At 37.5% G+C, this 14,483-nt stretch overlaps 1 protein-coding gene across 2 annotated transcripts; it reads right to left on the bottom strand.

The window, feature by feature from the left end:
• Positions 1 to 186: 186 nt before the first annotated feature.
• On the bottom strand, positions 187 to 11,282 carry LOC127513920 (CMRF35-like molecule 5). 2 transcript variants are annotated; one of them, XM_051896150.1, is made up of 7 exons: positions 10,805 to 11,282; positions 4,592 to 4,903; positions 4,093 to 4,188; positions 3,951 to 4,007; positions 1,580 to 1,684; positions 1,464 to 1,501; positions 187 to 572 (listed from the first exon to the last, which is right to left on the bottom strand). In XM_051896150.1, the coding sequence occupies exons 1-7, from the start codon at positions 10,845 to 10,847 to the stop codon at positions 402 to 404; spliced, it is 822 nt and encodes a 273-aa protein (XP_051752110.1). In that variant the 5' UTR covers positions 10,848 to 11,282; the 3' UTR covers positions 187 to 401. The 2 variants fall into 2 exon arrangements, with proteins under 2 accessions (XP_051752110.1, XP_051752102.1); XM_051896142.1 differs by having other exon boundaries at positions 4,592 to 4,906.
• Between the last annotated feature and the right edge of the window lie 3,201 nt (positions 11,283 to 14,483).

Genomic DNA, 14,483 nt, shown 5'->3' on the forward strand with positions numbered 1-14,483 from the left:
CACTTCCAAGTGTATACGTTAACCATTTTGCACACATCTAAGGTACAGTAAGTCTTAGTGCTTGCTTTTGTTATTTGAATGAGTTTTTGGATATTGGGAATGCCTAAAGAGTATGCATGAGTACATATATAAGACTTACTTTTGGAATAAGACCCAGACACATTCTACAGTCTGACATATTTTATTATACAATTACAAAACAAGACATTCAGACGTGAGACCTCAACTACTTACAGCAAACTCACATTTGACAGTCTATGATAATGATATGAACACGTTAAAGAGTAGCTTTTGAAAAACGCACAGTGTCATAAGTTACTTTGTCTTTTGACCCAATAATTGTACTTGCTCCACAACCTTTAGCATGCATGCTAATGGCTGCATATGCAACTGACTTTACTCTAGAGCACTGGGGTTTGGAGTTTGTTTGCAATGGTGATGGTGGAGTATAGGGGAGGATCTTGGATTTGATTGGCTGCAGGACTTATATTGACAACAGAATAAATGGTGACATTTGTGTATGCATCAATCTGCCGTTGACTCTCTGTGATCTCCTCATAATCACCAGCAGTCTGTGGATTCAGTGATGATTTATTATGATGTGAATAAAGAAACAAACTGACTACTTTTTTGTATTACAGAAATAAAAGTATTAGGGCATTTCATTGCACAATTCAATACATTAACTTAAACTGTACAATCAAATTACATTATGAATGATGTTTTTTATTTATTTATTTTTTTAAATATATCCTGTTAAGTCAGTTCACTACAGTATATATCAGTAAATAAATACACTACACAAATGTCCACCAGAGGGCAATATCTGTATATTCCCCTATTATAATGAGACTATACTGTTCCATTCAACCTGGAAAGTTGGAATTTCATGTTCTACTTGAGAAAAGTGCTGTAAAATTGAACGGAACTTAAAGCTGGATTTACATTTATTTTGTAAACTCGTGTAAACCCAACTCTTTTTGCCCAGATGTATGAATCACGTGAACACGATGGAACTCAAGGGGTTAATTTTGAAAACTCTTGGTAAACATTCACTTTTATTCAAATAAAATGCAATAATGAGTCAACATTTCCACATTGCATGATGACAAACTAGTTTTGCAAATGTTTGTAAGGATGGGTTTGCTAGCATGTCATAGCATTGTTAATCCTTCATTATTTGGTAGCTAAAAGACTTTGTTGGCAGTCAACTACAAAGCCGATGGTTGCGCTGCCATTTTGTTTTCTTGTGCTGTACGCCGTCTTTTGAGCTTTGTGTAATCGAATGCCTTTACGATCGGAAGTTGGAGATATCAAGTAATATCCCATATCCGTGTTTGGATTAAACATGGTATAATTTAATATTTGAGCATTTCTTAGTGCAGTATGCTTTTCAAAGAATCATATAAGCCAAAAAATAAAAATAAATAAAAATAAAAACACAATATTGTAAATAAACATACCTCCGTAGAACATGTGGTGCCTCGGATTTCAGCTTCAGCTTAAGTTGGAAACAGGGAAACACTTTAGTAGATAGAGTATAGACTGCATTTAAAAAAATCAGTGTATTTGTACTTACCATTGGAACTGTGTGACTTTCTTATCTGCATATTCCATACACATAAAACCACCGCAGATATAATCACCATCACAGACAGAGTGACGGCTGTGAACATCAGAAAACCTAAAACATACAGAGACAGCCTGTGTACGCTGTGAGCCAGACATATCCAATTCTGCCCCTGGAGGGCACTGTTCCTGCAGAGTTTAGCTCCAACCACAATTAAACACACCTGAACTAGCTAATAAAGGTCTTAGGCTACGTTGCAGACAACTTGAATTTCAAATTTTTATGCCTGAAATGCCACTTGAAGTCGGACATCCGACCTGTGAACTCGGGGCAGATCGACCAACCCTGACTTCAGCGACCTCATTCATTTTATATGTCATTGTAGTTGAGTCATTAAATCATTACAGTTTACACTGTTTATGTCACTATACGTGTTTCCACTGCCGGGCCAAAGGTGAGTGTGCTACGTGTGTGCCAGGGCCAGTTGCGGTTCCACTGCATAGGCACCTATTGTATCCGTTGGCGTTCTTATTATTATTCTTCCGTTTCCGCTCTGGAAGTCTATGGCAGCCCATAGAACCGCTTGGGGGAAAGTTATGAAATTTGGCACACAGGTAGAGGACAGTCTGAACTGTCACCATAGCACATTTGGAGTCTCTAACTCAATCTCTCTAGCGTTACCACCTGTCCAAATTTTCATAACCTTTGAACCATAAGGGCTAGAAACAAAATTCTTTTTTCCTTTGATTCAAGCCGATTTGATTGCACCCTTTGACATCATTTTCTGTCATGAAAATTTTCCCGCCATTTTGAATTTTGCAAAAAACCTACTTTTTCGAACTCAGAGTCCAACGATATCAAAAATGCTAGGTTTCGCCTTATGGTTTGTGCAAAGTGGTGATTTAGCGCTTAAAAAACTTTTGCGAATATCTTCCAAACCGTTAGTCCGATCGAGACGAAACCAGCGCAGGAAACAAGGAACCATAGCTGGTTAACTACAAGTTAATGCCCAAATGTCAAAAATTTCATAGAAAGTGGCAAAAAAATCTAATCAAAGTTGTCCATGGGTCATTTTTTATATTCTCATACATATAAATGAAACCAAATGAGATATTTTCACCAAATTTGACACACATGTATGGGCTCACTCTGAGGACACATAAAAAAAAAAAAAAATGGTGGGATCGTGCCTCTCGGTGGCGCTATAATTGAACAAAACATGACATTTCCATTAACTACAATACAGTATTATGATATAAAATGCTATATTTTATGAATGCATTGGTGTACCATTACGAAACTCAGTATGTGCTATCTGAATCATGCTCTGAAGTTACTCAGAAGGTTTTGAGATGGCGCCACCTTGTGGTCAGAAGTTATAATGATATTTTAAAAAATGCTAAAAGCTTTATATAAATGTGGCCTATGATAATGAGACTAGTCTTAATAGATTCCCTGGGTCATGCTGAGAACATTGACACCACTTTTGCCATAGTCCGCCAAAATTCCTGCCCGCCATTTTGATTTTCTTTAAAAACATACCTTTTCAAACTCCTCCTAGACCGCTGGTCCAATTTTCACCAAAAGCGAATCGTATCATCTTCAGACCATGCTTGTAAGAAGTCATGGACTTTTCTTTATTTTTCAAAAAGCACAACATTTTGTTTTTACTGTGAGTGTACACAGATAGAAGAAGACATTCCACAGTTTTTAATAATATATAACTTATTTGTATGTCCAAAATTGGACATACAAATAAGTATTGTGAATCTCTTTCGCACTGAAAAAAAAAAAAAAAAAAAAAAGTTTGTTAATTGAGTTAATTGAGTGTTAATTGCTCACTGTTGCAGTTAGTCTGATGCTCCCAGCCATGTTGGCATGACTTGTTGTGCCTTCTTTGTGCTAGACCCCGTAATTGTTGCTTGCAGCTATATTTTTTTTCTGTTGTTGCCATAATTGACCAAAACACGAAATGCTCTTGTTGACATCATATGGTCAACGTGTGAACGTGATGTGTGATTGGAACTCACTGAGGTCAGAAGTGGGACATCACACCTCGGATATTTTCACACCCGTCCTGACTCAAATGCGGCATTACTACCAGTATTAGACACTTCCAGGCAGGTGTGTTGAGGCTAAACTCTGCAGGACAGTGGCCCTCCAGGAGCAGGTACGAACACCCCAGCTGTAAGCCACATGATTGTGTGTATAAGGTTTTGTGTGTTAAATGCAGGGTTTTTAATTGCCGCTTGTATGCTGGACAAAAGGGATAGACATGATTATAAGCTTGTCTTGTCAGGCACATTGTATACTAGTAAATATGCAGGACAGGTAGAGAACAGTATATACAGTCTGTGTGTGTGTGCAGAGAAAGACTCACCAGATTGTGTGCTTTCATAAACTGCCGGTTTAGATGAAACAACAGCACCTTTAAATTCTTTAAATGTAAAAGAGGAACAATAGCAATCCCTAATCTGTTCAGATACACAGATAAAATCACATTGTGATTAGCTCAGTGTTACCTATTGTTGAATAGATGTTGGTTTTGTTGTCATCACGTGATGGAGATGTTGGTAATGAACTAGTTGTTGTGGAGGATTGAGAATCCCAATTTTCCCCTGGTTTAGGAGATCAGTGTTTAATAGTTATTAACATGTAGATGAGTATTTTACACCAAATACTGTACATTAGTGTTGTCAAAAGTACAGACTAAGATACCAAGTCTAAGTCTGTACCTTTGACAACACTACTATACATCATTCTAACCTTTAGAATTTTAGGACCATTTAATCTTTTCAGATCATGCCATTTTTTTTTTTTTTTGTGTTCACATAGCAAGTGCCACAAAAGTCACCACGTGTCAGTGTCATACCATTCTGATGAAGTAAAAAATGTTTAAAAATCAAGCACCAGAGGGTTAAGAATGTGTTTGTTTGTTTGTTTTGTTGTGTTTGTGTGTAATAGTTAATGACATGTCGATGAGGATTTTTCTACTTCATTAAAATTACATCAAATAGATACCTTTAGATACTTTTAGACTGACTTTCTGATATGTGTCTTTTCCAAATCTCTCCACTCCACACCAGTAAATCCCAGAGTCTGACTCCTGTAGATCAGTGATGGTCACGTTAAAGGTTCCTGTCCCAGAATCCTCCAGTCTGTATCTCCCTTCAGGTGACCGATCCGATTTAACTAAAACATCTCTGTCTCCACATGGATTTCGGCAGAAATACTTTATTTTGGTTGAAGCCCAGCGGTGGGAACATTTAATTATGATGTGTCTTCCACTGTATCCATGACTCTCAGTTCCATCTGTAGCTGAAATCCCAATTCCTGCTGAATGCAATAAACCACATAACATATCATACACAAGGAACATGTCATTCTCATTCAAGTCTTATATTTTAATATTGAACTATTTTGATGAAGATCAGTGCATATAACATGATGGCATATATGTATGCTGTTGTAGGGACATGAAATACAGATAGAAAAGGTTTAAACTGATATTAAGTTATTTAACAGTCTGCTGGGATAGTGTTCTGTCAATATTATAGTTATTGTCACAGTTTTATTTTATTTTGTCTACTCGTTAACTAGTTTTGCATCGCCTATCATCAAACAGAATAATGTGTATTGATTTTTTTACACACAAGCAACTGAATTTTTGAGATCATTAAAAAACTTATGCAGTGGAATCAGTGAAATATGACCATGAATCAGATTTAAATGTGATGTACTGCACGTTACAGTGTGACTTCCTGGTCTCTTCTTGGACTAAGGGGATATAGGGCCCCTTCAGAGCAGAGTGGCATGATGCTTTACTCAATATTCCACTCTATGCCAGTACGCTCCGTGTCAGTCGCTCACGGCACATGCAAATGCTCCAGTCATGTACCGCTTACAATCACCGGTAAAATGATGTTCACTCAAATCCCGCCCCGACATGAAATTTCTCTGTTCAATGCGTTTATCTGTTTATCTGAATTTCTTGAATAAATGTCTCAATTACAGTAGGCCTATAGATAACAGATATGATGTTTGTGGCTTTAAAGCAATATTTTATAAAGTAGTAGAAATAAACATTACGCGACTTTATTGGATAGTGCGCGATTCTGCCAAATCTGCAGAGCTTGTGCAAACATACCCAGATAGCAAGCACCCACTGAAACAATGCTAAATCAATGTTAGTGCATCAACGTTAACTGCACTGAATCAACATCACTTCTGAACCCGCAATTAATATTGAAATTTCATTAAAAAATTTAATGGTAATGGCATTGAATCAATGTTACAATGTGATGTTGGTTCAACATCATGTTTGCACTCTCAGAAAATGAAACTCCCAGGGCACGATACAACACAACCGTGCCTATGTGAGTACACCCTTAATGTCTTTTCAGTTGATTTCATCTATGGGTGCAGCTGGAATTCAGTTGTAGTTGTTGTGTTTCATTTTCTGAGAGTGCAAGCATAATGTTGAACCAACATCACATTGTAACATTAATTTAATGCCATTACCATTGATTTTTTTTTAAAGAAATTTCAACTTTTTTTTTAACATAAATTTCAGATGCAGAAGTAAAGTAGATTCAATGCAGTTCACGTAGATGCATTAACATTGATTTAGCATTGTTTAAATGGGTTCTTGCTATCTGGGTATCCACATCACTGCGATCAGATGATTTCTTAACTGCTGTTTTCTTATTGCTGTTATTTTTGTTGTATGTTTATTTCATTCACTCCCCTCACCTACATTTCTTGCCGGTACTGAGACTCGAACCCGCGACCTTTGGGTTACAAGTCAGACTCTCTAGGCCACAACTGGCCTAAGCACACAGCATATATTTACAAATTCGTCTAAACGGCATTTTCATCAGCTGGTAAGGCTTTACAATAAGGTTCCATTAGTTAACGTTTGTTAATGCAATTCCTTTATTACACTATAGCCGTGGCCAAAAGCCAAAATTTGATTCGTCAGTTGTTGTGGTGTTGGTTCACATTGTTTCTAGATTATTGTGCAGAGTGATCAGATGTATTTTAAATAAATGCAAAATGCTTCATTGGCCAAAAAATGTCCTTTATCACACACACACACACACACACACACAAACCCAGCTAACATCATTTCACTAATCATATCATCAGCCCATGGGAAAGTGTGAAGAAGTGTTAGTCAGGCAAAATCACTCTATCATTCTGATTGGATTAAGAGCAGACTGAGGCTGCATTTACACTGCAAGTCTTAATGCACAGATCCGATCTTTAGACCATATCCGATTTTTTGGCCAGTCTGTTTACATTCACTTTAGACGCAACTGGTATCCGATATCTGTATTTACATTAATTCCCGCCCAAAATGATTGTCATTGATAGCTTTACATGCACATCGGGTTTTGAATGGCCATACTATTAAAATTATTTATATATTTCACATCGGGTGGCCATGATTACCTGCCAGAATGGATAAGTTAACAGTTGTCAGTGTCATGGATGTTTTTGCAGCACAAAATCTGACTGAACGAATATAGACTGGAACGAGCACCGATGGTGTGAGGACCCTATTGTAATTGCTCGGCCAATTCTTCTTCTTCTCCGAAATGAATCACATTTTTGAGGGCCTAAACATGCTCGAAAACTCATGAAACTTTGCACATGTGTCAGAAGTGGTAAAAATTTACATCTGATATGGGTTTCAGAATTAGGTGTGGCACAATGGCTTGATAGCGCCACCTACAAAATTTCAATTAAGCACCCTTCGTGCTACATTTCATGTACAGGTATGAAGTTCGGTAGACACATGTAACAGCCCGATACCTACAAAAAAGACCGTGGGTGCAAATTCTGTAAACCCAACAGGAAGTGAGATATTTTGAAATTTCTCTGCAAAATTTTTGCAGTTTTTTCCATTTCCACACGTTGTACTTTAACGTAATCAACATCATGTTTGGTCAGTCTAATCTAAAGGCCTTTGCGATGTTAAATTGTGAAGATCTAGAGTTTTCACTGAAGGGCGTGTCCGTGGCGGCCTGACAAAGTTCGATGTTTCGCCATGAAACAGGAAGTTGTTGTAACTCAGGCATACAATGTCCGATCTGCCCCGAACTTCACATGTTGTATTAGAGTCCTGACCTGAAGACATCTACATGGCAATATTCAGTTACAGTTATAGCACCACCTGCGGGCAACAGGAAATGACATGTTTTACTCTGTGATTAACTCCTCACAGAGATTTAACCAGAACAACATCATATATGGTCAGTCTAATCTTAAGGCCTTTGCGATGTTAATTTGCAAAGATCTTGAGTTTTCGTTGAAGGGTGTGTCTGTGGCGGCCTGACAAAGTCTGATGTTTTGCCATGAAAGGGGAATCACATTTTTGAGGGCCTAAAAATTCTCAAAAACTCATGAAACTTTGCACACGCATCAGAAGTGGTAAAAATTTACATCTGATATGGGTTTCAGAATTGGGTGTGGCAAAATGGCTCGATAGCGCCACCTACAAAATTTCAATTAAGCGCCCCCTCGTGCTACATTTCACGTACAGTTATGAAATTCGGTAGACACATGTAACAGCCCAATACCTACAAAAAAGACCCTGGGTGCAAAATCTGAAAACCAACAGGAAGTAAGATATTTTGAATTTTCTTTGCAAAATTTGTGCAGTTTTTGCCATTTCCAGACGTTGTACTTTAACGAACTCCTCCTAGAGCTTTAATCAGATCAACATCATATTTGGTCAGTCTAATCTAAAGGCCTTTGTGATGTTAAATTGCGAAGATCTAGAGTTTTCGCCAAAGGGCAGGCCTGACAAAGTTCGATGTTTCGCCATGAAACAGTTGTTGTAACTCGGGCATATAATGTCTGATCTGACTCAAACTTCACAGGTTTGATAATAGCCCTGGCCTGACGACATCTACATGCCAATATTCAGTTACAGTCATAGCGCCACCTGTTGGCAGAAAGAAGTTTGGCACTTTAAAATGACTGCCATAATTCTCCTGAAATTACTCACTTACATGCATGTCACCCACTGTTCACAGTTTTCCTAAGGCCAACGGGTGGTGCTGAGCCCGGGTGCGAGGGCCCTTTCATCGCTGCTTGCAGCTTTAATTTGCATTTGTTATTTTATCTACAGTCATTGGATCTAGAATTCTGAAGTGAAATAAAGTAGCAGGTAAGATTACATTTATTTGAATGAATTCAAATATAATGATAAAGAGACAGAGAGTGAGCGAGGGAGAGGGTAGCCTACCCAGTGAAGCTTTGGGTTTATTAAAAAAAAAACAAGGCGATCTCTTTTAAATTAACTGGGCAGAGGTAGAAATTCAGCTGCTGAATGAGTGTGTGCGTGTGCGCGCAATTTCTTTCAAGGAAAAAAATAGATAGACATAAAGTTCCCACCTCAATAGTAAAGCTGTGAATTTTTAGTGCGAGTGCATACAGGCACGTCTGCTTCATGATACAACATAAAAGCTACCTTTTAGTGAGCAAACGTGCCGCCCTCGCCTTGTGGGGGCTTGGAATTCCAAGGGGAATCGGATATGCGTTTTTAGACGTAGGTCGCATGTCCAGAGATCGGATATGTATCTGATTTAAAACCACATTTGGAAGTGGCTCAGATTGGATGCGAAAAAATGAGGTTTTTCTGTTTACATGTGTACAACAAATTCCGATCTGTGTCAGATGTGAGCAAAAAATCTAATTTTTTGTGCCAGTGTAAACACAGCCTGATTGCTACAAAAGGAGGGAAGAAGTGCTTCCAGTCATTGCGTTCTTGTGTTCGTCCAAAGAAAGACGTGCAGCTGTCATCACTTTGCATCAAAATGGCCTCACTTATTGCACCCGATTGCATTTTCCGGATCAAGAAATTCAAGGAGAGAGATTCAACTGCAGTGAAGAAGGCTTCAGGATGTCCCGGAGTGTCCAGCAATCGCCAGGACATTTCCTCCTGAGGAATCAGTTAAAGAATTGTGTCACCACCAGTGCAGAACTGCTTAATGTTGGCAGCAGGTGAATTTGATTGTATCTGCATGCACAGTGAGGCCAAGACTTTTGGACAGTGGACTGGTTTCAAGAAGGGCTGCAAAGACACCATTTCTCTCCAAGAAAAACTTCAAGGACAGACTGAAATTCTGCAGGACATGCAAGGATTAGACAGTTTGGGACATCTGAAAAATCGATTGAACGTTACCATGAGCCAGTCCTGTGTCGTGCCAACAGTGAAGCATCCTGAGACCACCCATGATTTCGGTTGTTTTTCATCTAGGGAAAAACACTGCCCAAAAACACTGCCAGGAATAAAGAATGGTATCTAAACGTCCCGCAAGAGCAACTTTTCCCAGCGATCCAGAAGCAATTTGGTGCATTTTTCCAGCATGATGGAGCACCATGTCACAAGGCAAGAGTGGTAATGAAGTGGCTCTGAGATCATTACATTGAAATGTCTCCGGATCTTAATCCCATAGAGAACCTGTGGTCAATCCTCATTAAGGCAAGTGGACAAGCAGAAGCCCACAAATTGTGACCAACTGATAAAGCAAGAATGAATCAACAGTCAGGATTTTGATATCCAGCATGCCAGAATGAAGTGCAGTGATTATGAAGGAAGTGTCAACACTGAAAATATTGACTTTTTGCATGTTAGAGATGTACGGATCAGCTCTAATGTCACCCGAATCCACTGTTAAAAATAAATCATACACCCACCTCCCACCTGAACATACGATTTTCTCTGATTTAGATATCCGCACCTGATCATCACATTGCACTTATTCTCGGTGTTAAGCGTGATTATATGGTAAAATATACACTGAAGTAGTTTATTAGGTTAATGTATTATTAATATATTAAGATTCGGTCATATACGTTGATTCACAGCCATTACACATCATACCTAGAACTTGATTTGTCCTGGTTAACTACTTCACTAAAATGTGTGTACAGCGGTATTTATTACTATTTGTTAATGTGAGCTAATAAAAATACAACTGCTCATCATTAGTTCATGTTGTATCAGGTCCATGGTTTTAAATTGTTTAGTATCAAATACTTCATCTCATGATGTCTTTTGAGAAAGCAAATAGATTGTGTCTATTGACTGTACATGAACAGTCATGAAGCATAACAAAGGCATCAATCCAGTAACTGATTTTTAGTATACAAACCAATATGCCCTAAAGACAGTGTTACTAAATGCGACAAAACAACAATGTAGATACAGAGAAAACTCACCTGACAGACAGATCCAGATCCCAAGAACATAGAAAGACTTCATTTTCAATGTTATATTTTAGCAAGACCACACTATATCAGTGATTCCTTCAAGTGACTCTTAGCAGCCTGGATGGCTCTTACTGGTGCACAAAGCCTTTATCATTGTTGAGGAAGTTAAAAACACTTGTCTAAATTTACAGTGGTTTTTTTTTTTTTTTTTTAAATAGCAGAATACCTAATGAATGTACTTGCATCTACTTCCTCATTTTTTAACAGTTGATGTGTATGGACAAGCCTTTTCACACAGTTCTGAGCAATGGTGAGAAATGGACTTCTGTTTTTCCCTGTCTGTTGCATTTGACATCACAGCTTGGGTTTGTGTTCTTGCAAGGCCATCAGTTTGTCATAGTTTATGCAGCTCTAATAGCCATCAGTCACATGGCATTTAGGTTCATGTGAATGACTGATGATGACGTGAGCTTTGTGTCATTCTGAGAAACTAATTTGAATGTGTGTGTTATTTAAAACCTCAAGCATTTTCATGTACAGACTGATAAACATGACCACATCCTCCAGCCAGGTAGTTTGATCTTAGATCAGTCTGAAAGAAATGTGAGTGTTAGTGAGCCAGTTGAGCACAGACAGATCAGTAACACTTCTCAAATCATTTACTGCAAACCATGGGCTGCCAGAACATTGGTGAAACTCACTGGCCCCTAGCATGTTTTTTTGGTGATTGGGTCAGAATCAAAAAGCCCTCTACCACATTTAAAACCCAAGATTCATTGTGTTTGGATCACTAAAATGGCATTCAGAGATATTCATTCAGTCTCTCTTCAGTCGAGATGACGCAGTCGTGATGACGCAATCAAAACAGTGTATAACAGTGAAAATGTTGTTTATGTGTCCCCAGCTCTTGCTTTCCCTTTGTTTAAATGAGAGAGATTATTGGATATTGAAATCTAGTTGTACTCAAGACGTTTTAGGGTTGGGAATCGAGAACCGGTTCTTATCCAGAACTGGTAGTGTTTTTTGAAAATAACCGGAACCGTGCAAGATACCTAAGTTTCGGTTCCGAAAACGTTTCTGGTGTGACGAGTGGGCGAAGTGCGAGAAGCATATCCTTTAATAGGGACGTCTCACCTCATGAATACTATAGCAACGAATGCACTGAAAAGCCCTCGTGCTACTCATATACATCAGATATCAATGCAGAGAGAGAGAGAGAGAGAGGGAGAGAGGTGCACAAAGCTGCACGAGTAATCTTTAAAAGATCACGTTCTTGATTTCATCACCCACATGATCTAATTCCTAAAAGACAATTCACCCATGTATTTTAAACCTTTGACAAAAATAAAATCACGACATTCAAATCTGCGTTCGCGCTGCCGCTGATCTAGAGAGAGCAGTTGGCATGTTAAGATATAAACAGCTTCACAAACATTTTTTTTTTCAAACGGACAGTATCATTTTGTTCTGTGTCACAGAAGTATACACACGTTTATTATTCAGATATAAACGCTGTTGTCTAGGTTACTGATCAAAATAGAATAAATCACCTTTGGAAAGTAATGGGTGATTCAAATAACGACTGTATCGATTGCATTGTTACACCACTAGGTGGCAACAAATTACTGTTAAAAATGTATCTATCACTGAATCATTCTTTCAGAAACAAGTGAAGTCTTTATGAATCCAACTTACAAAAATATTCTGTTTTACCTGTCTGTATCTTACATGTTTGTTCAAGCATCTTATTTGTGTTGAATTTGTGGTAACACTTTACAATAAGGTTCATTTGTAACGAACTAACGATGAGCAATACATTTGTTACTGTATTTTGTACTGTATTTGTTAACGTTAGTTAATAAATATACAGCTGTTCTTAGTTTGTTGATGTTACTTCACAATACATTAACTAATGTTAACAAATACAACTCTTGATTTTAATAATGTACAGTGCCACTTGAAAGTTTGGGAACCCCTTGCAGAATCTGTGAAAATGTGAAAAATTTTAACAAAATAAAAGAGATAATACAAAATGCATGTTATTTTTTATTTAGTACTGTCCTGATTAAGATATTTTACTTAAAAGATGTTTACATTTAATTCACAAGACAAAAAATAGCTGAATTTATTAAAATGACCCAGTTCAACAGTTTGTGAACCATTGATTCTTAATACTGTGTGTGATTATCTGGATGATCTACGACTGTTTTTTTTTTTTTTTTTTGTGACGGTTGTTCATGAGTCCCTTGTTTGTCCTGAGCAGTTAAACGGAGCTCTGTTCTTCAGAAAAAATCCTCCAGGTCCTGCAGATTCTTCAGTTTTCCAGCATCTTTTGCATATTTGAACCCTTTCCAGCAGTGACTGTATGATTTTGAGATCTGTCTTTTCACTGAGGACAACTGAGGGACTCAAACACAACTATTAAAAAAGTTTCAAACATTCACTGATGCTCCAGAAGGAAACACTATGCATTAAGAGTCAGGGGTGAAAACTTTTGAACAGGATGAAGATGTCCAATTTTTTCTTATTTTGTTTAAATATCAATTTTCTTCATTTAGTACTGCCCTTTGGAAGCAACAGAAGATACCTACATGTTTCCCGGAGACAAATTAAGTACAATTTACCTTGATCTTCAAATTCAAAAAGTTTTCAACCCCCCGGCTCTTAATGCATTGTGTTTCCTTCTGGAGCATCAGTGAATGTTTGATCCTTTTTTAATAGTTGTGTTTGAGTCCCTCAGTTGTCCTCAGTGTGAAAGGATGGATCTCAAAATCATACAGTCACTGTTGTAAAGGGTTCAAATATGCAAAAAATGCTTGAAAACTGAAGAATCTGCAGGACCTGGAGGATTTTTCTGAAGAACGCTGGGCAATTTAACTGCTCAGAACAAACAAGGGACTCGTGAACAACCATCACAAAACAAAAAAACAGTCGTAGATCATCCAGGTAACCACACACAGTATTAAGATTCAGTGGTTCACAAACTTTTGAATGGGGTCATTTTAATAAATTCAGCAATTTTTATGTCTTGTGAATTAAATGTAAACATCTTTTATGTAAAATATCTTACTCAGGACAGTACTAAATAAAAAATAACATGCATTTTGTATTATCTCTTTTATTTTGTTAAAATTTTTCACATTTTCACAGATTCTGCAAGGGGTTCCCAAACTTTCAAGTGGCACTGTATTAGTAAATGTTGGAATTAACACTAACAAAGATTAATAAATGCTGTAGAAATGCAGGTCAATATTGGTTTATGTTAATGTAGTTAACTGATGTTAACCTTATTGTAAAGTGTTAGCGAATTTGTTGAGATTAGCAGTCTGTTAAATTCATTTTGCAAGAATAATAAACACAAAAATGACTGTTTGAGTTAAGTATTGTGCATTTTTCTCTTACTACTATTTTTATTGGTTGTTTAATAATTTTAATGGAACCGGAATTTAGGCAGAACCGGAATCGGAATCAAAACCGGAAAATTTCTTACGATTCCAAACCCCATTTGAATACTGCTTTTCAACATAAGTCTTAAATCAACACAACCCTTTAATGGCTTGCAAATGACGCTCAAAAGATGCTCAGTATATTCCTGAAATTATGTAAATGATTCTTGACAAAAGCACAGTGTTAAAAGCCACAGTTTTTGTATATGTGAGGGATGTGTGTTATTATAGACTTACATATG

The sequence above is a fragment of the Ctenopharyngodon idella genome, chromosome 1, assembly GCF_019924925.1.
Source record: "Ctenopharyngodon idella isolate HZGC_01 chromosome 1, HZGC01, whole genome shotgun sequence".
Lineage (NCBI taxonomy): Eukaryota > Metazoa > Chordata > Actinopteri > Cypriniformes > Xenocyprididae > Ctenopharyngodon > Ctenopharyngodon idella.

Coding starts and splice junctions, on each gene's coding strand:
- LOC127513920 (XM_051896142.1), bottom strand. CDS start 10,847: ATGAAGTCTTTCTATGTTCTTGGGATCTGGATCTGTCTGTCAG. Junction 4,008..4,092: donor CAACATCTATTCAACAATAG/GTAACACTGAGC, acceptor TTACATTTAAAG/AATTTAAAGGTGCTGTTGTT. Junction 573..1,463: donor GCACCACATGTTCTACGGAG/GTATGTTTATTT, acceptor CTGAATCCACAG/ACTGCTGGTGATTATGAGGA.